The sequence below is a fragment of the Catharus ustulatus genome, chromosome 22 (assembly GCF_009819885.2).
Source record: "Catharus ustulatus isolate bCatUst1 chromosome 22, bCatUst1.pri.v2, whole genome shotgun sequence".
NCBI classification, from domain to species: Eukaryota; Metazoa; Chordata; class Aves; order Passeriformes; family Turdidae; genus Catharus; species Catharus ustulatus.
Window position 1 is genome coordinate 7,966,729 of NC_046242.1, and position 23,554 is coordinate 7,990,282.

Sequence of the window (23,554 nt, forward strand, 5' to 3'; positions counted from 1 at the left end):
GAGCCCCAGACACCTGAGAGGCCATGTCCCAGCTGCATTTCATCTTCTTTACCAGACAATTCTTGGGCCATGCCTTGATCCTGTTACCCATGCCATGATGCTCAGTGCTTCTCCAGACAGCACTTTTTTTCAGCTGCATCCAAAGCAACTCTTTTATTTGCATTTTTGCTAATAAACTGATAACTTGATTAAGAAAATACAGTTCTGCTCCACCTCTGTGGGGCCTAGAAACTCATTAACACTGTTGAGAGATAAGATGCTTAAACCTATTAAGCAGGCTCTGCTGGCACTAAAAACAAGTTCAAGATTTGCTGCCTGCTCTCAAAAAACATTTCTCTCCAACAGACCCCAGAGACTGAGGCAGGATCAGAGGAAAGGGCTCTGGGGACACAGGAGGAGACATGTCACCACAAGAGAAGTGACAGGGCCATTAACAAGCCACACTCTCCTTTGAGTGTTTAGCCCCAGTGCTGCCCAGAGAGAGCCTTTGTAGCCATCATGCCCAAAACCTCAATAATTCATCCCATTTCCCCAGCCATAGAATCACAGAATCAATTAGGCTGGAAAAGCCCTCTAGGATATGAAGTCCAACAATTCCCCCACACTGCCAAGGCCACTACTAGACATGGCACCAACCTATGTCCTCAAGTGCCAGATCCACACATCTGTTAAACCCATCCAGGGATGGGGACTCCACCACTGCCCTGCACAGCCGGTCGGTACCAAGGTTGCACAACCCTTTCCATGATGGAATTTTCCTCAACAGACAATTTAAACATGGTCTAGTGCAACTTGAGGCTGTTTCCTCTTGTCCTGTCACTTGTTCTGTGGGAGCAGAGCCCAGCCCACACCTGCTCCACCCTCCTGTCAGGAGCTGTGGGGAGTGAGAAGGTTCCTCCTGAGCCATGGCCTGGCACTGCCACTAACACAGTGCAGCCTTTGCCACTGAAGGGACAGACTCATTTCTTTGTCCCTATCAGCCAGCATCTGTAAACATCTCATATTCAGGCTGCTGAACATCAACCCAAAGCCCTTCTCTCATGTCTCAGCCACAAGCCAGGATTTACAGGAACACCTCCCCAGCACACGTGTCCTCGTGGCACCGTCTCCAGAGGAGACTGGTCCAAACACAGCACATCATCACCAACTGGAGAGGAACTGGAGCGTGTTAACAACACAACTCGTCCCTGAAAGGGCAGCCCAGCACTCCACTGATGCAGGAATTGCATCCCTGAGCCAGCAGCATTAGGTAGAAGGTCTCAGGTGTGAGAAAAATAATTCAGTATCACCACATCCCATGAATCCACCCCCATGCCCAGGCCAGGATATCCCTCTTGGGGCAGCCTCAGCAGTGTGCCCAGCTAAGCAATGGGGTACCCAGGGTGTGAGCAGCCCTGGGGTGCAGGCTCGTGGTTCCATCCCACCCTGCTGTGGAGCATCTGCAACACACACTGGTGAGCACACACAGATTACAGGCAGGGGACCCCAGCACTGATAATTCAGCAGCAAATTGCCAGGGAAGAAGCCAAGTGAAACATCAGGGGGATTATTTTCTCCAACTGAATGATCTCCAGCTCATAAGCAGCAATGTCCCATTGGAATGGCAGCACCTTTCCATGATATTTCACTTTCCAGTTGCTCCCCATACTTTGTTATTTACATCTGCCTGCTGAATTCACTTGGAAATACCTCAGAGCCCTTTCCCACAGCTCTGCTCTGGTTGAAGGATCAAAATCCAGGACTAGAATCCACAGAATCACCACCCAAGGAGGGGAGGCTGCTGGTTGGTGCTGTGGTAGGCAGCCCAGTGACAGTGGCCACACACAGCTGTGGGTCCCAGCACAGCAGGGATGAAGGAGCCACAGCCCAGCTGTGCAGACAGCAGTTTTGTCCTGGGACTGGCTCTCTGACAGGTTAAATCTTCCTCTGGAGAACTGGGAAGCATCTGCTCCTGATGGGAATAGCTCCTCTCCTGTGCTCCTCACTGCTTGCTGGAAGCTTGGCCATGACCTTGGAGGTACAAACCAGTACAGAAATGAGATAGACACCAGAGACAGCTTCCAGCATGGCTGCTGAATCACAGCTGCTCTGAGCTCTGGAGGCACTGGGGAGGAGCTCTTGCCACAGGGAAGGCTGGGGGGACTTGAGGAAACTGGAATTGCACAGAGAGGCGTTTGATAAATGGACTGTGGATGGATAGGGAATCAGTGGGGTGGCTGTGAATTGCTGCAGTGAATGACTCAATGTGCAAGAGGAAATCAGTAACAAGTGGTGCCCCCACGGGTCTGTGCTAGGACCAGAACTAGCTCAGACTAGGACCAGAACTAGTGTCCATCAGGACACAGGCAGTGGATCAAGAAAACCCCCAGCAGGTTTTGTGGATGGTACCGAGCTGAGTAATGCCATTGATGGGGGGAAGGGATCCAGAGGGACCTGGACAGGCTGGAGCAGTGGGTCCACAGGAATGTCACGAGGTTCAACCAGGCCTGGCAAGGTCACGGACCTGGATCAGGACAATTCCTGGTGCCAGCAGACTAGGGATGGATAGAAATAGATGGATGGATGGATAGAGATGGATGATGGATGGATAGAGATGGATGGATGGATAGAGATGGATGGATGGATGGATGATGGATGGATGGATGATGGATGGATGATGGATGGATGGATGGATGAAGAGGAGCTCTGTGGAGAAGGACTTTTCAGCTGAAGTCCCATTTGCCAAAAGAGATTTGGGACATCAGTGACCTCTGTGCAGTCCTTCAGTTCCCAAAGGCTGACATTTATTCTTGGAAACAGAGCTCAGAGTTTCACATTGTGACTTATTGATTCAAGCTGTGGAAAACAAGAACAAAAACATCAGATGCTGACTCAACCCTTTCCTAATTTTCTAGAATTCTTTTCAACTCTGGCCAATAAAATACTTTGCAGCAGGTACGACAGAACAGGCAAAGATGCAGAAGGGATGGAGGAAGGAATGGAGGACATCCTGTGGTCTCTAAAAGAGGAGAAATTTAAATTACATATTAGGAAGAAATTCTTTCTGGTACAGGTGGTGAGGCCCTGGCACAGGCTGCCCAGAGCAGCTGTGGCTGCTTCTGGATCCCTGGAAATGTTCAAGGCCAGGCTGGACCAGGCTTGGAGCAACCTGAGACAGTGGAATTTGTCTCTGCCCATGGCAGGGGGTGGAACAAGATTAGCCCTTAAGTCCCTTCCAACACAAACCATACTGCAAATCCATGATTTCATGAACTTCCAAAGCCAGTACTATGGGAGCTGCTGGCACTTGCAGCAGGGCAGCTACAGGGGTGCTCTCTGTGAGAAGACCCTCATCAGGAGCTGCCCCTTTGCAGGGCAGAGCCAGTGTCAAACAGCTGTAAAACAGCTGTAAAACAGACAGTGCTGGCCAAAGCTGAGACCATCAGTGACAGTGCCTCAGATAAAGGCTCCAAAACAATGTCCAACAGTAGCTGTGAGTGAGCAATGAGAACACATGAGAGAAAAAGCCCTGCAGACCCTGAGGCCAGTGCAGGAGGAGGAGCTGGAGGTGCTCCAGGCACCAGACTATAGCTTTGCCCTGCAGCCCCTGATGAAATCCATGGTTAGGCAGGATGATCCCCTGCAGACGTGGAGGATCCCACACCAGAGCATGTGAATGTGTCCATAAGGGAGCTGTGACTTCAAAGAGCCTAAGCTGGAGCAGGGTCTCTCATGTCTGTAGACTGAAGCTCTGACTGTGGCCCTAACACCCAGACCCACTGCCCACTCACACCATCCCCAGCCCTTGCCATTCAGGATCTTCACATACCCACATAAGCTGCTATTCACTCCAAACTCTGAGCAAACAGCCTCCCCAGGACCTGAGACAAGCTAGAGACAGTTCACATTCATGGTGACAGACCATGACACTGGTCTGGGCTGTGGAACATGCATGAAGCCAAACCCTAAGTCCTTCCACTCCCTCAGTCCCTTTGCCAACAGCTCAAGCTGGGCAGAGGGGATGGGGACAACCCAGGAGACAGCAAAGGAGCCTGACAAGGGCAAACAAAAATAAATCCCAAGTCGTGATTCAGCTTTTGAACAGCCCATGACACCAAATACTGCCCAGCTCCGGAAATGGGAGGTCCAAGTGGTACTCAAGAATGTCCCACAGATGTCCAGGCCATGTGCTTGTGTGTGGGTGGCCAGGTTGGTGAACACCAGTGTGCCAGCTCTGCCAGTGGGATTCCAAGCCCTTGGATGGCAGGCAGGCAGCTCTGGGCAGGCAGCAAGGATCAGCCTGCAGGGGTAGGGCTGGCAGCTGCCAGAGCAGCAACCTCTCTGAATCAGCAGCTCCCAGGCACTTCCAGGAGGCAGAGCCCTTCCAAGCAGCTCTCTGCAGGGCTTCCAGGAACAGCAAATGGGCAGCAGTGCCCCCACGGTGATTAATCATCTTCCTGGGATGCAGGGAATCGTTATTTGCCATCCCTGTGTGCAGTTGGTGCTGCACCCACACACACGGCAGCCTCGCAGCTGGGGCACCTTGGATCAGCCACGGGTACAGCAGGAGGGCAGTGGGCAGAGACCCTGGAAAGAGTGGGCTGGAGCCTCATGCAGGATGTAGGTGGTGCTGTGAGGCTATAAAACACAGGGATTTTGGGGGCAGTTCAAGGGGAAATTGGAGATATTTGCTGTCTGAATGTTTTCTCCTGAAACAAGCACTGAAAAGATTAAGGATGACAGTCAAACACTTGGTTACTGCAGTGATTTTGTCAAACATACAGCAGCACTGTGTGAACTGTCTCTAAAAAGGAACAGGATTATTATGGAATCTTTTAGGTTGGAGCAGCCCTCCAAGATCATGGAGTTCAACTGTTAACCCAACACTGCCACCACTAACCACATCCCCAAGAGCCACAGCCACACATCTGCTAAATCCCTCCAGGGATGGTGACTCCACCATTGCCCTTCACAGCCTATTCCATTGCCTGACCACAATTTCTATGAATACATTTCCTCTGATCTTGCTACATCCTGTCAGCAAGCTGTAGAGAGCAACAAGGTCCCTCCTGAGCCTCTTTTTCTGCAGGCTGAGTGTTGTTTTTAGAACACTGGATGCAGAACCCCATGCTGCACAGCACCACAGTCATGCCATGGGCCAGCACCACTGGACTGGACATCCTATTGCAGGAGTCTTTGCTCTGTCACTGTTCAGGAAAAAGTTCCCATGTGTCTCAGAACACTCCAGAAGCACTACCAGTCTGGCCTGAACTCCAAGCAGCTGCAGCCCCATTCCTGAAGGAACACAGTCAGCTTTGCAGAGGGGTGGGCAGGGCAGTGGACAGCATGGCAGGGCAGTGCTCAGTGCCAGGTTTGCCTCAGCCTGAGGCAGAACAGATCATCTCACCAGTTCCTGCCAATTCCCAGCCTCACCTACTGGTCACTTGTCCCTGAGCTGCTTTTGTGAGGAGTTCTGCTCTGCATGGATCAGTCAGGGATGGGACAGGCACCCATTCCCACCCTGATGTCAGACCCACTCTCCAGCTAGGCTCCCCTGGTTGCTGCCCAGGACTGTCAGGGCTCCAGGAGTGTCCTGGAGCTGCTTGCATCACCATCCAACCTGTTCTCCCAGCAGGCTGTCCAGTCTCCCACTGGGTATCCTGGCTGTACACCCCTCTGTTCCTCTCCCAGCTTCTCCTCAATGTCTGATCAGTTGATGTTGGCAAACTGTGGCAGCCAAACTGAGCACAGCAGCACCCACAGCTTTCACACCAGAGGACCCCACCACCAAACCAGGGAATCCTCATTTCTGATGGATGCAGCCCAGACATGACACAACTCCAGGGGGAAGAGGAGCCATTTCTGGCAGCTCCAGCCCTGTCCAACATGAGGTCTCCCTGCTGCAGCCATGGTTTCCCCTCCTTGGCACGTGGCCACCCACCTTACCAGCCCAGTCAAAGGTGCCCTGCACCCACCCAGCAATGTCCCAGCCCTCCACCAGACCCAATCCACCTGTGCTCCTCTGTGCTCCTGTATACCCACTGTGAGAGCTCCCAGGCTCCTTCAGAACTCAGATTTGCTGCTCTGGCTACCTCAGACTGCTTGCCTGAACTCTCCATTTTTAATGGACTTCTTCTCCCTCTCCTCCCACCTAAAGCACAGCCACACACACCTCCTTGCCACATGTAGCACATCTCCCTGCTGCATGTGACTACACTCACCCAGGGACACACACAGCACTGCCTTCCCAGATCCAAATGGATCTTCACCAATAATTCCTCCTAAAGCAATCCCCAGCAGTTTTCCACTCACTATCCCTGACATTTTTCCCCCTCAATAATCTAGTTGTAGCTCTATGGAGTCAGTTCTTGGAATGTGCCCATAGCAGGAGCTCCTGGAGTGCCCACAGTGGGATCTCCATGGGTGATGCTGAGGTCCCAGAGATCCCAGGACTTCTGGCCACCCTCCCCCTCCTCCAGCCTGTGCTGCTGCCCAGCTCTACTGACCAGATTCTGCTGCTCCTCCTCTCAGCATGCCTAGAAAGCACCAGTCTCCTACACGTCAGCATAATCTCAGGAAAGAGTAAAAGGATTTAAGGTTTGCTCAGCTCAGCCCTCCTAAACCCATTTCTGCAGATAAGGGATTATCCCCAGTGTCAGCACCAAGACAATGGTGATTCAGCAAGGGAAGGCAGAGCTCAAAAGAAATGCTGCTGGGGCTGGAGAGGATCTGCTGCAGAGCACCGTCCCACCTTGGGGTCCCTGCCCCTCTCAGCCCACACAGGCGGCACCCCAGGAAGCCACACTGCTGGGTGACATGGCCCATCCAGAGGAGATGGGGCTGTCAGGGTGTCAGTGCTGTGCCAGCCATGGTGACACAGCTGTGCAGGGCAGGGCATCCTCCTCACCTTGGGGATGCTGCCACTTCTGATCCTTCTGTTTCCTTCTCCCAGCACTTTCCAGAGCAGCCCCATATTTCTGTTCTTCACATCCCCTTAACCACCTCCCCCTACCTGACAATGCCAAACCTGAAAGCCAAAAACATGAGGAATCCCAGTCATATTTATGCCATGATGAGGACTGAAGGGACGGGGGGGATCCTTGCTGCTGGAAGAAGATGAGAGAAACTCAACCACAGTGTCTGTAACACTCAAGAGTTGTACCACTGATGCCACACAGCACCCCACCTGCTGGGGACAATGCCACAGCCCAGCCCACTGCCCACCAGAACAGGTTCCTGGCTGCTACAGAGGGGGCTCTGGCTCTCAGTGTACAAGGCCCAGCTGGGAACCACTCCAAACCCAGTAGCAGAGGGAATGAGAGCCTGAGGACACCAGATGCCACAGACAGCCCCCCAGCCCACTGCATCCAGTGATGGCTGGGAGAGGCCTGGACTGGAGCTGAGCTCTGGCAGTCCAGACAGCAAGGGGCACAGCTGCCATGTCCCCTCACGTTTTGGCTCCTTTCCCTCCTTCCTCCCTCTTTCTAACCTCCCTGGATGAAAAGACTCAGGCTTCAGGAGAGGGCAAACACTGTGCAGCCAGCTTGGCTCACCCACCCATCCACGTGGATGCCAGCCAGGGCTCAAGGACCAGCCAAGGCTGGAAACCACAACAGGAGTGAGATCAAACTCACACAGACAAGATGAACCAGCAGAGAGACACAAGGCTGCCACAGGCAGCACAGCTCAGGGCAGTGATGGCCTCATGTCCCCTCACCTCCAGGGCTCCTTGCCTCCCACTCCATCCCAAGCCACTCAGCACACAGAACAACAGGGACTGTCCTGGGTGACACTGCTGCCAGCCACATAAAGCCAAGGAGCCACAGGTCCTTCCTGCACTGAGATGGGACAGCAGCACCTCTGGCAGTAAGGATGGGTTCCTGCTCCACAGCCACCTCCTCACTGCCCATCACACAACAGGCTCTGGGGTGCAACAGGGAGTGCAGCCCAAAGGAGATAAAGTTTTCCAGGAGTAGCAATAACACAGATTCCAAGAGTGCCACTAATCCTTTGGGCTAAATGAAGCCCAAAATAATTACAGAGGAGCTGATTTTGATTCTCTTTTTTTCATGTTGCCATGAATCAGATTCCAGTAAATTGATATTTACTCTGCAGTCAAGTGTGGTGGATCACCCAGTGCTGCTCAGAGTGATGGAACAGACAATGGATGCTGGTGATCATGGAGCTAGGAGCTGCAGGAGAACTGCACAAGAAAAGGGAATATCACCAGGGATAACACATTAAGGGGAAAGAAAAGAAAAAGGCACAGGGGCACAGGAAAACAGGACAGAGATGTCCCAGGGACCCTCACTGCAGCTGGCAGTGGGTGCCACCATGCTGGGCACAATGCAGCTGCAGGAGCCTCACACAGGTGAGGCAAAGGGAAGGTGAGGAACAGCATGAGCATTGCTGTTTCCATGACCTGAGCATCCCCAGCACTCATGGCATGAGCATCCCTGGCATCCCTGGCCTGAGCATCCCTAAACTCACAGCCCTGGCATCCCTGGCCTGAGCATCCCTAAACTCACAGCCCTGGCATCCCTGGCCTGAGCATCCCTAAACTCACAGCCCTGGCATCCCTGGCACCCATGGCCTGAGCATACCCACGACCACGTTCACCCCTGTTCTGCCTGCACCCCATGGCACCCACTGGACCAGTGCCAGGAGGAACTGGACTGGTTTAGAGCTGAAGGGTGGCATTTTGGCAGGTGTTCCCAGAGACCATGGGGAGGGCTGATCACTCCCTGGACAGCTGAGTCCTTGCTCACACACACACAAGTTGCCATGACCTGTGTCCTTTAAACACACATTGCCTGTGGCCACCCAAGGGCAAGACCCACCACCCTAACACAGGAAACCCCAGCCCATCCCACACAGACAGATCCCAACTTCCTCAGAGAAAGTGAAGGGCTACCCAGTCTGAAAAGCTCAAGGCAAGCTGCTAGGTCAAAAGTCCTGGAGATCTGATACCCTGAGGTACCCCACTTCTTTAAAACCAGAGCTGGGGCAGGTGCTGGGGCCTGGGAGGGTTGGGATTGTGCAAAGCCTACACAGAACATCTGAGTTGCTGTAGTGACCTACCAGGATGAAGCCAGAAGGGCAAACAGCTCTTTAAGCAAAATATATTTGTTCCTGGGCTGACGTTGGTATGTAAATCGATCACAAACAGACTCAGACTGGAAATGAGAAGACCACTGGAGGGTATGTCCTCGAGTGGCCCTTCAACAAGGATTACTGGCAGGGGAAACAAAACTCCTCCAAGATGGAGCTGGAGCAGTGTATGCAAGGGTGACAAAAGTATCTGTGTGACACAGGGACAGGACAAAGCCACCTGAGGCAACCCAAGCACAGCGTGGCATTGCCATAAGGGCCATGGGTAGCATTAGCACCACGCTGCTGGGGATGGCCAGGCCAAGTGATGTATTTGAGACAGTTTGGGAGATCCTGGACCTGCCCAGTGGGCAGAGGAACCCTCATCCCTGCACCAAACAGCTCTCCAGTCTCTACAACACTCACCAGGTTTGGTAAAAGGGGCAGCCACAGCTTTTCACATGGGTGAAATGTCAGGCTGAGAACACATTCCCTTAGGGCCCTTAGGGACCTGCCTGGAGGAGGGAGAAGCAGGAAGTAGAGTCAGGATGCTGAGAGCCACAGGAAAAACCACTGCATGGTGGTAAGGGGAGCTGAGAGGGCACAGAAAGCCACGTCTGAGGTGGGGAGCTCCAGCAGGAACCAGCCCCAGCCTTGTTCCTCCAGCAGCACCAGAGCAGCATTGGGCTTCCTGCTGTGACACACTCCCAAAGGACCTGTTGAGAGGTGAGGCTGTGCTAACAGGAGAGCACAGAGCCAGCTCAGAGGGGTCCAGACAGCACTTCAGCACCCAGACAGCTCCAAATCATTTTTTTGACACAGGCCAGTGCTGCCTCAACAGACAGAAGTGAGCAGCTACAGCTTGACTCCTTGCCTACCTGACACATCTCTCCACCAGAAAATGGTCTGATAGGAATAACAGGGGCCACTCTCCAAGAAACTCCCTGCAGCCAGAAAGACTGAACAAAGTCACCTGTGCCCTGGTGCTGAATGCCACCACCCTGAGCCTGCACAGATAAAATGATGAAGCCAGAAGTCAAGCATCCATGGAAGTGAACCTCTCCTTCTGTCCTAGTGCAGCTGTCATGCACCTACTTCCAGGTCTGAAATATGTACTGGGTCCCCCAAACCCTGCACAGATGGGCTGAGCTGACAGGCTGAGAGACACAACTTGGGATCTGAAGATTTTTGTACCCAGAGGCAGTTCACGGAGCAAACAGCCTTGGTTACATAACGCAGCGCTGGAGAGTGTGGAGCACGGCCACTGGAGGGATGCAATGCTCAGAGAGGAGGAATGGCAGAGAAGCCCTTTCTGACCACTCCAGGGAAACAACAAATGTGATTTCATTCCTTGCTGGCTGGAATGCCACCCAAAGCCACCTCCTCTGGGATGTGGCCTGAACCAAGGACCAAGGAGGAGCAGCTGATTCCAGCGCCAGGAGCAACAACAGTCACAGCACTGACTGGGAAGGATTTTAGGAATGGGTTTACCAGGAGCTGTGACTCAAATCTGGGGCAGCACAGCAATGGCCCCAACCCAAGGAGGAACACAGCCCCTCAGCTGTTCAAAGCCCACCCCAGTCCCACCATGCCCAGCTGGGTGGGGAGACCTTCCCAGTGCCCCTGCAGCCAGACCCAAACCTGCCAGGGCTGCAGGTTCTCACCTCACCGGCTCAGTGGCAAAGCCAGCCAGCTGCCCACCCACTGGGCTCCAAAATAAGCCCAGGCAGTAGTGGCAAGCCAGATCCAAAAACAGTCTGTGCAGCCAGAAGAGGGATCAGCAGGAAGGGAGGTATGAGCCCTTCCATGAGACATGGATCCTGCCCCTCCACACGCCAGGCAGGTGGGTAAATCCAGGTCTCACACAGACACTGGACCTCCCTTCCTCCTGCAAAGAAAAGAACACCAAGGGCTTGCATCTGCCTAAGCACAGCCACTTAAAGAGGAGATTCCAGTGTGATTGTGCCCATGGAGTCCCTTTCTCTTAATACTGACCCTGAGAAAGCAGCTGATCACCAGCAGCCACTGCACATCTCTCCATCCATCCTTCCACTCAGTGTTCCAACAGCAATGCCAATCACTGCCCAGACATTTCCCAGACTACCAGCCCAGCTCTGTCCCAGCCTAAAGCCCCACTCCAAAGTCCTCCAGCTCCAGGAGTGACTTGCTGGTGGTGCTTAAGGAGTTTGTATCTCTGACAGAGAAGCTACACCCACGCCAAACCAAGCTGCATAGCACATGTGCCTCCAGACAAGGATAAGTCTGTGACATTCTCTTGCTTCCTGGAGGAACATTTCCCATCATCTTGCAGTGAAGGCTCCACATGATGCTGAAGTACTTGGAGATCACAAAGAAATAAGCAAGGTGCTGTTCCAGAGGGGACGAGCAGCATCCCAAATCCCTGCAGAGAGCAACATCCTGCCCTGATGCCCATACCAGGTGTCATTCCTTGCCATGTTAAACAGCAAACCCCAGTGAGCACACCCCAAAATCAGCCTCTCACAACCTACATTTTAGTATGCCTTGGCTCCATCCCCTTGCCTCATGGGAACTTGTTTCTGAATTTCCAAATTAATCCAAATAAATTCACAGCCCTGGGTTACAAATAGCCTTTGCACTAATGAGCAGGTTCTCTGTGGCTTCAGGAACACAGGAGGGCGGGGATGAGGCTGCCAGCATAGCCAGCCACAGGCAGAGCAGGTCCAGAGGTGGCCACCAAAATGGTCCAAGGGCTGGGTCAAGGGGCAGTGGGGTCAGATTGGACATGGGGAAGAAATGTCAGACTATGAGGGTGGTGAGGGGCTGACAAAGCCCAGAGAAGCTGTGGCTGCCCCATCCCTGGAAGTGTTCAAGGGCACACTGGATAGGGCTTGGAGTAAGTGCTCCACTGCTGTAGATTTAAGGTGTCCCCCCTCCATGGCAGGGATGGGGAACTGGATGATCTTTGAAGGTCCCTTCCACCCCAGAGCACTCTGTGATTCTGAGTCTGTCCACCACTGAGCCCTGAATACCTCCTGAACACACCACAATGCTACAAATCACTCATTTCAGATCAATGTGTGGGCTCCTCTCTTCCTGTCCAAACAATTCTTGGTAAGACAAACTGAATTCTCTACAATACCAAGGCAAAGTAATGTAAAACAAAACTAGAAGCACTTCCAATGCCCTGGATGCTTCTGGAAGTCGTGGGAATGTCACCACATCTTGTTCTCTGCAAACCTCAGACTCTTAAATAGATTATTATGCTTTTAGGCCATGAGTGCCCTTTGCATCCCCAAGTGAATCCCATGCCACTGCAGCAGCCAGGAGCACAGCAGCTCTTCTCTGAACACCCCAAAACAGGAACACTGCAGCATCTCACAGTGAAAGCACAAGAGCCTGGAGGATGATTGAGCCTGAGACATGTGAATTCCCTAGAGAAAATCCCTTGCTTCCAGGCTTGGCCAAGGAAATTTTAGCTGAGGAGCAGCTGCCTGGACAGGGGAGCCTGTGACCATTTAGGAAGGGCCAGTCCTTTAAAGAAATTACAATATCTACTGATTTGACATAGGGCAATGTGTGTGTGGGCACCCTCCTGGGACCTCTAGGCACAATGCCACAAGTAGACATGGAATGGCACTGGGCAAATGAGAAGTGGATGGGAAGGGGGTAGATGACCAGAGAGAGACCTGGTCTCAGTTTTCCAGCCTCTAAGCTCTGGGAGCATGAGCAGTGCTCAGCCCAGGGAAGCAACACTTTTTCCAAACTGAGGGCTGCCAAAGGCCTGGAGCCATCCTGCAGGGTCAGACCTGCAGCACCCAACACCAAAGCCCACAATAAGGGCTTTGCAGACACTGAAGCTGGAAAAGCTCTGCTGACCTCACCATGCTCACAGCAGGCTCCTCTGGCTCCCCTGGTAGAGCTCTGCTCCCAGGTGGGACAGGGAACCACAGCACTCACAGTTCTTACTCTGCCACATCCCCCAGACACCCACATGTTGCCACCTCTTGGGTGCTCAAATCCCTAACTCCAGCTCCTGGCAGCAAACCTCTTCTCTGCAAGACAAGGCTGGTGAAGAAAGGTCTGGAATAGGGATAGAGTCTTTGACCAGCCACCAACAGACCATTCCCAGGACAGAGATGCAAGGTCGCAGCTACCCACCTCTGGCTCAAAGAGGAGCCATAACACTTCTGGGCCCAAGCAGGTGACATTTGCTCTGTTCTGCCTTATCCACAGGCTTTCCCAGGTAGCCCAGGGCAAGACAACAGCACAACAGCCAACCACCACAAAAACAGCTACTTGCTCTTCCCAGCCTCCACACCGCCCCATCCTTTCAGAAGTTCCCCTCTGGCAGCCTCACTGGACTCTCACCACCTCTCCAGGTCTCAAAGCCACCAGTCAGCAGGCGAGTCCAAGCCCTCCCTCAGCATCCACCCATGGCCACCTGCAGACACAGGGGGCTGTGCCTGGCTTCAGCCAGCCCATCAGTGAAGCCACGTGCTCACAGGACACAGGGAGCTCACAGCTCACTCACTTTCATCAGGGTTGGGTGAAGCGAGAATGGCGCTGTGCTTCCTTTTCACTTCCTCCACATTCTCCGAAATTTTATCAATGAAGCCTCGAATTTCTTCCACCTGTGAAGTGAGACAAGACAGGTGGTCTGCAACAGACTGACTTCTGAAAAGTGAAGGGATTATTATACCATTCCAAAGCAACCACGACATGTCTGAACCACAGCAAACATCCTCCTGAATAAATATTTTCCAGCTTGAAACTAAAGCACCACTGTGGAATCAGACCTTCTCCATCCCACCAGCCAGCTCTGAGTCACAGCAGTGTAATACAGACTGTATTTCCTGTATTCTTTGTGACACACTGAGAAACTTTTGGGATTTATATAAATCAGCATCAGATTGATTCCCAGACCCTGTGCCTCTGGCAGAACTCTGCTGAGACTGCACAAGCCAGGTTGGTAACAGCTCAGTCCCCCATGGCTCCTTGCTCCATAAACAGCTCCAGAAATGCCCAATTTGATCCTCACCCCCCCTCATTCCAGGGAGGCCACATTTTCCAAAAGATCCATTCTGGCATTTTCCCTGCACTTCTGTGCTACAGGAAGACAACAGTATCTCCCAAGAGGGGAAACCTTTCCTGTGTTCTCTGCCTGCCAGGCTGCTTACCCTCTAACTCAGTCTTCTCCTTCGGCTCACACCACTCCTTTGCTCATCTTCCTCCACCTTCACATCAGATTTATCCCAGTTCCCACTCCATTGCCTGCACAGATCCATTTTAACACCCCCCCACACACATGCCATGCTAAGGGTGTGCTAAAAATCCGCAAGTAGATCTTACAGCCACCCACATGCCAGAAGACAACCTCTTGTTTGGGAACGGGAGGCACAAAATTAAATCAATCCCATGCAGAGACTGCTGCTCTGCAGAGGTGCTCTGGGGAAAGGTCTGAGAGCTGCATGTGAGGCTTCCCTGCTCCCATTGCCTGGGCAACAGCCTCACTGGGTTCTGGAGGAGCAGGGGGAGCAGGAAAACATCCATAGGGCAGCACAGCCTTGGGTCTGCAGGGAAGTCAGGCTCCTGAAGTTCAGCACCCAGCATAACCCTGAGCATCAGCTGGGCAGCACCAGCCAGGGCAGGACCTTCATCCCCAGCCCCAGTGGCTGCAGGAAGCCTGGACTGTGCACAACCCACCCTGGTGCCAGCAGAAAGGTCAGAACCAGCTTCAAAGCTGCACTGGAGGAACAAACCTCTCACCTGCTCAAAGAACTCATCCATGAAACGATCCCGGTCCACGCTGACGGTGACTTCATCATCATCATCACTGTCCTTTGCCTGCAACAACACAGAGAGAGAGGCATCAATGAGTGCTTGCTGCAGAGTTCACAGCTCTATTTCAGGAGCTCCTCTGAGGCGTCTTCCCCCTTCTCCAGTGCTCATGTGCTCCAAGGAGCTGGGGCAGAGTGTGGAACATCCCAGGCACTGCCACTCCAAGCCCCCAGGACTCTGAGAGAGTAGAGAACAGACACATCCAGCAGTGAGGGACAGCCAAAGCACCTTGGCACCCAGTGCCCCATGGTACAACCTCTGCAGCGAGCATGGAACACAGCTAAGGACACCCCACATCCATGGAGTGGGAGCTCCAAGGGCACCCTCAGCCCTGTGTGAGCACACTGCAAGGAGCAGCAATGGGAAACAGCACAGATTCCACCATGGGAAACATCAGGATGCTGCAATGGGAAAGCATGAGGGATGTCATGATGGGAAACACAAGGGATGTTGAGACTGGGAAAGCACAAGGGATGCTGCCATGGGAAAGCACGAGGGATGCTGTGATGGGAAAACACGAGGGATGCTGCCATGGGAAACACAAGGAATGCTGCCATGGGAGAAAGCATGGGCGATGCCGTGATGGGAAACACGAGGGATGCTGTCATGGGAAACATGAGGGATGCTGTCACAGGAAACACAAGGAATGCTGCCACAGGAAAGCAGGAGGGAAGCTACAATGGGAAAACATGAGGAATGCCATGGTAGGAAAGTGTAAGAGATGCCATGATGGTAAAAACAAGGGATGCTGCCACAGGAAAGCACGAGGGATGCTGCCATGGGAAAGCACGAAGGAAACTGCCATGGGAAACACAAGGGATGCCGTGATGGGGAAGTAAAAGGAGAACTGCAGAGTGCAGGAAAGGTGGGAGCAACCAGATAATACAACAGAACTAGTAAAGTCACAGCAGGCAAATGAGGGGTTGTCCTTGTCTGCAGAAGCATGTGTGTCATTGTCACCAGAGATGAAAACACCTCCTGTCCCAGCAAGGCGGGGGATGAAAGCTCTCAAGGGAAGGAAAAATTACAGTCCTCCACATAAGGAGACATTTAAAATATTATTATCCAAAGCAGTTACATGACGGAGGGAAATGGAAAATTAACAGGTTGGAAAAGTTTCTTCTTACTCCATCTTTACAAGAGTGAAGAAGCCAGTGGAATGGAGATTTAAGACAGGACTGCCCCTGCTCATCTCATGATGACTGCAGTTTTTGCAGAGTTACACATCACCCATGGCCCCTCTGCACTCTGCAGAGAGGCAGCCACTACAGTCCCCAGAGAGACCCCCCTCACACTGAAATAAGCCAGAAGAAATATCTATCCTACCCCCTAAAATTGTCTTTCCACCCTACAGTGACTGATTTGGGCTGTATCATCCAGAATCCTCAGCCTTCAGCCTTGCCACCACCTGTGGCACTTTTTGCCTGGGGAACTCACTCATGCAAAGTTATCCCATTCATGGTTATCCAGAGCCCTTGTGATCAGAGAGCTCCCACAATTCTGGTGAAAATCCCATCTTGACAAGGAAAAGCAAGCATGGTGCTGCTCTTACCCACCATTCTATGGGCACAGAAAATTGTGCTCTGAAGTCTGAGATTGTGCCCATTTGTGGCACAGCCACTGAGGCCAGGAGCTGCTGGCACAGAGAGGCAGGGAATGGCCAAAGCTGAGAGCCTGGGGATGGGGTGGTACCTTTAGATCCCTCCAGTGATGATGACTCCACCACTGCCTGCACAGCCTGTTGCTGGGGTTGACAACCCCTTCTGTGAAGACATTTTGCCTAATATCCAACCTAAACCTTCCCTGGAGCAACCTGAGGCCACTTCCACTTGTTCTGTCCCTTGATAACCTGGGAGCAGAGCCTGACCCTCACCTGGCTCCACCCTCCTGTCAGGGAGCTGTAGAGAGTTAAGAAGGCTCCTTCTGAGCCTCCTTTTGTCCAGGCTGAGCCACCCCAGTTCCCTCAGCCATTCCTGGTCCTCCAGACACTTCCCTTGCTCTCTTCCCTTCTCTGGATATGGTCCAGCCCCTCAGTGTCTTCCTTTGTCTTCCCAAAACTGACCCCATGACTGGAGGTGCCTCAGCAGTGCCCAGCCCAGGGGATGGTCACTGTCCTGTCCTCACTGCTGCATATGTGCTTTCTGCATCAGGCAGGGCCAGCTTTTTGCTTCCAAAATTCTGCAGTTTGCCCACACCAGGTCCACACCACCTCTCCCATTCCTTCAGCAGTCACAGTCTGGCACTGAGAGCCAGAGCACTGCTCAGGCTTTGGGCAGAGCTCGATACATGACCACATCCAACACTTCCCACCCCTCCCTGGAGCCAAGGGCAGGATTTGGCTGCAGGCTCTTTTAAATCTTTCCTGCACCAGTGCCACCCAACAGCCCAGTCCCTCCTCCTGCCCCCTGTCATCACTGCCCCAGCCCTGCTCAAAGCCATCTGAGCACAGTGACAGCTGCCACCCTCCAGTCCCAACTCCAGTGCTGACTGCGCCATTCCTTTGGCCAGCAGCAAGCCTGGCTGAAAGCTCAGGTCCACTTGGGGTCAATAACTGGTTCCAGAGCAATGTCCATACGTGCTCCATTGCTCCCAGAGCATCCACAGCACATGGGAGGAGGGCTCACCATTGAGGAGGTCACACAGAACCATGTCCTAAAGCTAGGAATGCATGGACAGATCTTTGCTACAGAGATACAAGTACCATCCATGCTCACATTCCACTTTACACATCACACATGCCTGCTAGGTTTGTGCTGTGCTTGATTTTAAGCATCAGCAGCTTTTAAGCATCACACGCTTCAGTGGGTGGTACTGAGAGCCCACTGAATGGGCAATTACAACACAGAGCCCCACCTACACCCCCCAGGAGCTCAGATAATGCCAACAGATCCCGGGCACACACGTTGTGAGTGATGGAAGATGCACCTGCCAATGCAAGCACCACCCTGGAAGCATGTTCCAGGTCAGGGGATCTTTCTTCCCCAACCCTGCTAAGCCTCTCCATGTCAGGGACAAGGACAGCCACAGCAGCCCCCACAGATGGAGGGGCTGTACACATGTGTGTCCTGCCTGCAGCTTCTACACCTCACCATGCACCCAGCAGGATGGATCTACAGGAAGGAGTCAAAGGAAAGGGCATTGAGAGCACTGTATGAGGATGGATCAGGGGATTTTGGTGGGTGACAAATGGGACTTGACCTAGCCATGAGCACTGGTAGCACAGAAAGCCAAATGTCTCCTGGGCTCATCCTCAGCAGTGTGGGCAGATGTCCCCCCTCTGCTGCACTCTCCTGAGACAGCCTGGGGCTGACTCCAGCTCTGGGGCCCCAGCACAGCAAATGGTGTGGAACTGAGCAGGGTGGAATCAGGTTGGACATGGGGAAGAAATGTCGGTCCATGAGGGTGGGATGCCCAGAGAAGCTGTGGCTGCCCCACCTTTGGAAGTGCCCAAGGCTAGCCTGGATGGGGCTTGGAGCAACCTGGTCTAGTGGAAGGTGTCCCTGCCCATGGTAGGGGGTGCAACTGGATCCAGTCAGCCCCTGCAGCCCTGTACAGAAAAACACACCTTCAACACAACTTCCCCACAAGCCTAGCCAGCTTTTTTTGCCATCATTCTGGCAGGATCTCAATTTGTCAGAATTCTGAGCCCCTTTTTGTAGCCTGTGAACAGAGTATTTCCACTGTTAATTTTAAATGCAGGTTTGTATGGAAACCAGGAAGGCCAGGGACTGGCAGCAGAGGAAGAGCAGCAGGAGAGCAGGGTACTTGCCAAGATGCTCTTCTCCTTGTCACTTCTTACTTGCCCCTTCCACATCTGAAACAGGCCTGGCTCATTGCCCAAAGGATGCCCAGTCCTATCTCTGCTGTCACACACAGAAATCCTGAAGGAAAGGACCCACCACCCATGGAAGGGGTTTCTGCCAAAGCCACACACAGCCCTGTCAGAGGTACTCATGGCTGAGGGCAGATCAGTCCAGGGAGCACAGAGACTGATGGACAGGCAGAGAGATGTTATTTAGGGCAGGCACTGGACAGGGGGAGCGGCACAGAGCCCAGCCAGAAGCCCCATGAAGAGGAAATTACACAGATGGAGCCTGCTGGTCAGGAGGGCACATGTCACTTGTCACTCCGGGCTGGAGAAGGGCACCATCTGTCCAACCCACGTCACTGGAAACTCCCTCGGTGCCACACTGCCTCCCACCCCCTGTGTCAGGCACATCATCCCACCCCACACCCCCAGCCCCTGAGCCAGCAAGCAGCAGCCATGTCCCTAATGGGTGACTTGGACTGGAGTCGGAGGAGATGCCACGAGGAGAACAGCTCACAGGATGCAGGGCACTGATGGATCAACTGCTCCCAGCATCTCCCTCCTCTCTGGCCCTCACTGCTCTATCCCAAGCTTGAGGTGTCCCCCCATGATTAATTTTAGCGCAAAAGTCAGAACAAGACCAAAACTTTCCAAAGGAAACATAAAGCATCACACAGCATCCCAGCATTTTGGCTTCACACACCCCAGCTGTGAGCATCCCAGGTTTCCAAAGTCACGTGGAAAGCTCCTGTCTCTCAAAACTACCTGCAGGTGCTGCTCAGCACAAGGAACAAACAATTCCCCAGCCAGAGAACTCACAATGTCAGGCACACCATCCTCCCAGTGCCCCTCTACTTATGCCTCAGGCACTGTCAGCCAGCACCAAGGACCCAGGGTTTCCAGGTTTGTCCCCTACACAGGGTAGGTGAGGATAACCCTTCTTTTGCAAGGTTTTTATTTCCCCAGTGCACCAGAGGCTAACCAGTGGCACCACATGGGCACTGCCCCAGCAGCTGGGATGGCTCTGGGAGCTGCTGCCTCTTCAGTGCCGCTGAGCAGCAGGAGCTAGATGGGGAGGGCAGGTCAGTCAGCTCCTCCAGCAGCTTTCAGAGCCTCACAGTGCCCTCCACAAGGGCCAAAATCCCAAGTGGAGGCAGAGGCAAACTGTGATACCATCCCTGACAAAAAGGAGTAGCAGATGGGAAGACATCCAGAGCCCTGGAGCATCCTGGCTCTGTAGGTTTTGTAACCAGCACATGCTAATAAATTTATTATTGAGGAAATCACATTCCCGTGGTTCCATCCCACCCCATTCCCTCTCTAAGTACTTTCTGAGAGATGCAAAGGAGCACAGAACACCTGAAAAGATTTGATGCTTGCTCTCCTCCAAACAGCAAGGCTGGCAGGGTGGGCTGTGCAGGATATAACCAGGTCTCTATCACCTCACAAGAGGCCACATGCAGTCCCAGGTTCCTGTCCTCTCCTGTCAGGGCTGCAGATGGATTTGACCATGTCCAGATGCATCCAGGGAGCTCTGCAGGCAGCAGAGGCAGGGCAGAGGAACAATGGGCTCAGTCACTGCTGGGCACATCTGAACCCAGACACATCCCTATACCAAACCCTGCTGGCACATTTTCCTGGGAAACATCTGTGTGCAAACAGGCAGTGGGCCCTTGCCTGCCTCCAGCACCCCACAGGGCTGTGGGCCCAGGCCATGCTGCCTCCCACCCTACCAGAGGAAAGACAAGCCTCATAAAAGCACAAGAAAAAGCCACAGCAGTTGCCATCCCCCTTTTAGGGACCACTCAGTTAAGCAGAGAAAGGTTCATCCCTGGGATGCAGGAGGCTGCTCGACAGCTTCACTCCCAGGCTGCATCTGTTTGTTTTTATTTACCAACACCTCCGTGCTGCTCTGCCCAGCTGAAGAGATTCCAGCCATCTGGGCTTGACTTGCTTTGTAAAACGATGTCCTTTCTGTTCCCAGACCAGAACACAGCAGGATGCACAGGCTGCTCCTGGGGACGCCTCTGAGCAGCTGAGGGTCATGTCTGGGATCATGTCCCCACACAGAGTGGCACACGGGGGTCCAAGACCCCACAGCAGCTTGTTACCCATGTCCAACCCCCCACAGGCCCAAGGCACTGCTGCTGACACTGAGAGCTCCCAGGGCAGCTCATTCCAGCATGCAGCTGTGCAAGGAAGGACAAGGTCAGAATAACTCAGCAGCAAGCGGCACTGACATCTCAGCCATCTCACAGAGCCTAAAGGACACGTAGGAGAGCGTACAGACACCCAGATATCTGGAAACAGAGCCTAAAGGACACGTAGGAGAGCGTACAGACACCCAGATATCTGGAAACAGAGCCTAAAGGACACGTAGGAGAGCGTACAGACACCCAGATATCTAGAAACAGAGCCTAAAGGACACGTAGGAGAGCATACAGACCTCTGCAAACATCCCAGTCTGGCTCTGTGACGCTCGGCACCACAAGGGCAACTCAGCACAGGCTCACCTGGACAAAGTTCTCATGGATCTCCCACCCACCAAACAAGCCCCTCACCCTGGGGCTGCCCTGACCTCTCCACACTTCAGGGTTTGCCTTAGGCATCTGCAGCAGCCAAAAAAAAAACCCCTCCAAGCAGGGCTGAAGTCCTGCTCCTGAAGGTTTCCAGGGAGGTGGTGTCAAGGCTGAGGATAAGGACAGCCAGAGGGTGTGCTCTCAGCAGACAGCCCTGAAGAGCTGAGCCACCCAGGACCATGTTAAACTACCCATGGTCTCAGCCTCAGCCCTTTTTGCAGGCCATACAGTACAGCTGTACACCATGATCAACTGGCTCCAAACTCAGCTGTGCCTATGCCAGGATTAAATCCAACTGGCAGCCTGTCACCAGTGGTGTTCTCCAGGGATCAGTGTTGGGGCCACTCCTGTTTATCAGTGATGTGGACAAGGGGATGGAGGGCACCCCCAGCAGAATACACCAAGTTGGGTGAGATGTTGACCTGCTGGAGGGCAGGAGGGATCTGCAGAGGGATCTGGACAGGCTGAATTAATGGGCAAAGGCCAATTCTATGACATTCAATGAGACCAAGTGCCAGGTCCTGCACTATAGTACCAACAACCCCACAAAATGCTCCAGGCTGGGGACAGAGTTGCTGAAAAGCTGGGAAAGGCCTTGGGGTGCTGGCCAGCAGTAGCTGAACATAAGCCCAGTTGGGCAAGAGGCCAGTGGCACTTGGTTTGTATCAGAAATAATGTGTCCAGCAGGACCAGGGCAGTGACTGTCCCCCTGTGCTGGACACTGCTGAGGCACCACAAACCTTGGGGCCAGTTCTGGGCCCCTCATAACAAGAAGGTCATGGAGATGCTGGAGCATGTCCAGGGAAAGGAACGGAGCTGGGGAAGGGTCTGGAGCACCAGGAGCAGCTGAGGGAGCTCGGGGGGCTCAGCCTGGAGAAAAGGAGGCTCAGGGAGGACCTCACTCTCTACAGTGCCCTGACAGGAGGGTGGAGCCAGCTGGGGTCACGCTCTGCTCCCATAGAACAAGGGACAGGACAAGAGAAAACAGCATCAAGTTGTGCCAGGGCAAGTTTAGTTGGATACTGGGGAAAAATTCTTCACAGAAAGGGCTGTCCAGCCCAGCTGCCAGGGCACAGGCTGTGCAGGGCAGTGGTGGAGTCACCATTCCTGAACAGATTTAACAGATGTGTAGTTGTGGTACTTGGGTTAATGTGGCCTTGGCAGTGCTGTGGAAACAGCTGGATCTTAGAGGGGTTTTCAAACCTAAGTAATTCTAATATTCACCAAAACTAGCCCACACCTTCCCATTAACAGCTTTCTTTATGAATAAAAGTTGACATCAGCATTCAGCAACATCTGCATGAGTCAGGTGGTATTTCCAATTCCCAACACTAGCAGTGCAAGGGAACACATGATTTCCAAGAGTTCTGTCCTTAGGTGCTGACTTGCACTTCTTGAAAATAATTCCCAGCCCAAGCCTTTCATGAGAACCATGATCACTCTTAAGCTCAGTTTTAAAAGAAAACAGGTAAAATTCTCCTTAACTCTAAGAACAAGTGTCAGAGGTGACAGAGTTGCCACCAGTCCTGGAGAGGGCAATGAGCTGAACTCACTGACCTCTTCCTGCAGCTCTGAAGCATGGACAGCACTATCACCTACTGGAAAAGCACTCATACTTTACAGCCAGTACATCATAAATTTATAGTCATGGCTGAAGAATAATTTGGTTAAAAACAGACTTAAATAATCTGAAATTAATTTTTTAACATCCTCTAAGTGGCATCATCATTGTTACAGCTCCTGTGCAGAGCAGAGCTTCCCATGGGCCGTAGAAGGCACAGCAGGCACAGCACTCATCTCTTATCTCCACTCCATTCATCAGGGTCAGCACTCAGAGATGTGTCTGCTGAGATCATCACCGTGCTTTGGTGTCTGCCAACGTCACCAAGCCCTGGTGATGCCCACTAGTGACACTGCAGTGGAAACTGTCAGAGAAAGGAAGGAAAGCTTCAGGCAGAGAAGGTGACAAAGGCAGCACCACAACTCTCATGGCTGTGGGATCAACACAATCTGCAAAATGTTTATCCTTCAAATCCCATTACCCCACCTATAAACTCATGGAATATACTGATTTGGAACAGACCTTCAAGGGTACTCCAGTCCAAACCCCTGCCATGGGCAGGGACACCTTCCACCAAAACAGGCTGCTTACACGATCATGAAAGCTCAATGACATTTCTCTGGTGCTCTTGTGTGGACCCTGTAAAAGAACCTCAGCACCATCCAGGTGAGACACTGATTCTCACAAAGGCAAAGGTCCTCTGGAAACTGATACACA

General features: G+C 52.9%; 1 protein-coding gene across 1 annotated transcript in view; it reads right to left on the bottom strand.

The window, feature by feature from the left end:
* The window catches only part of STX1A (syntaxin 1A), a 66,512-nt gene that overhangs the window by 37,288 nt on the left and 5,670 nt on the right, over nucleotides 1–23,554 (bottom strand). Inside the window, exons 2-3 of the mRNA XM_033078081.1 lie at nucleotides 14,818–14,895; nucleotides 13,583–13,682 (exon numbers count right to left, since the gene is read on the bottom strand). Of these exons, the coding sequence (XP_032933972.1) occupies nucleotides 13,583–13,682; nucleotides 14,818–14,895 (178 nt within the window). The remainder of the gene's footprint in view (nucleotides 1–13,582; nucleotides 13,683–14,817; nucleotides 14,896–23,554) is intronic.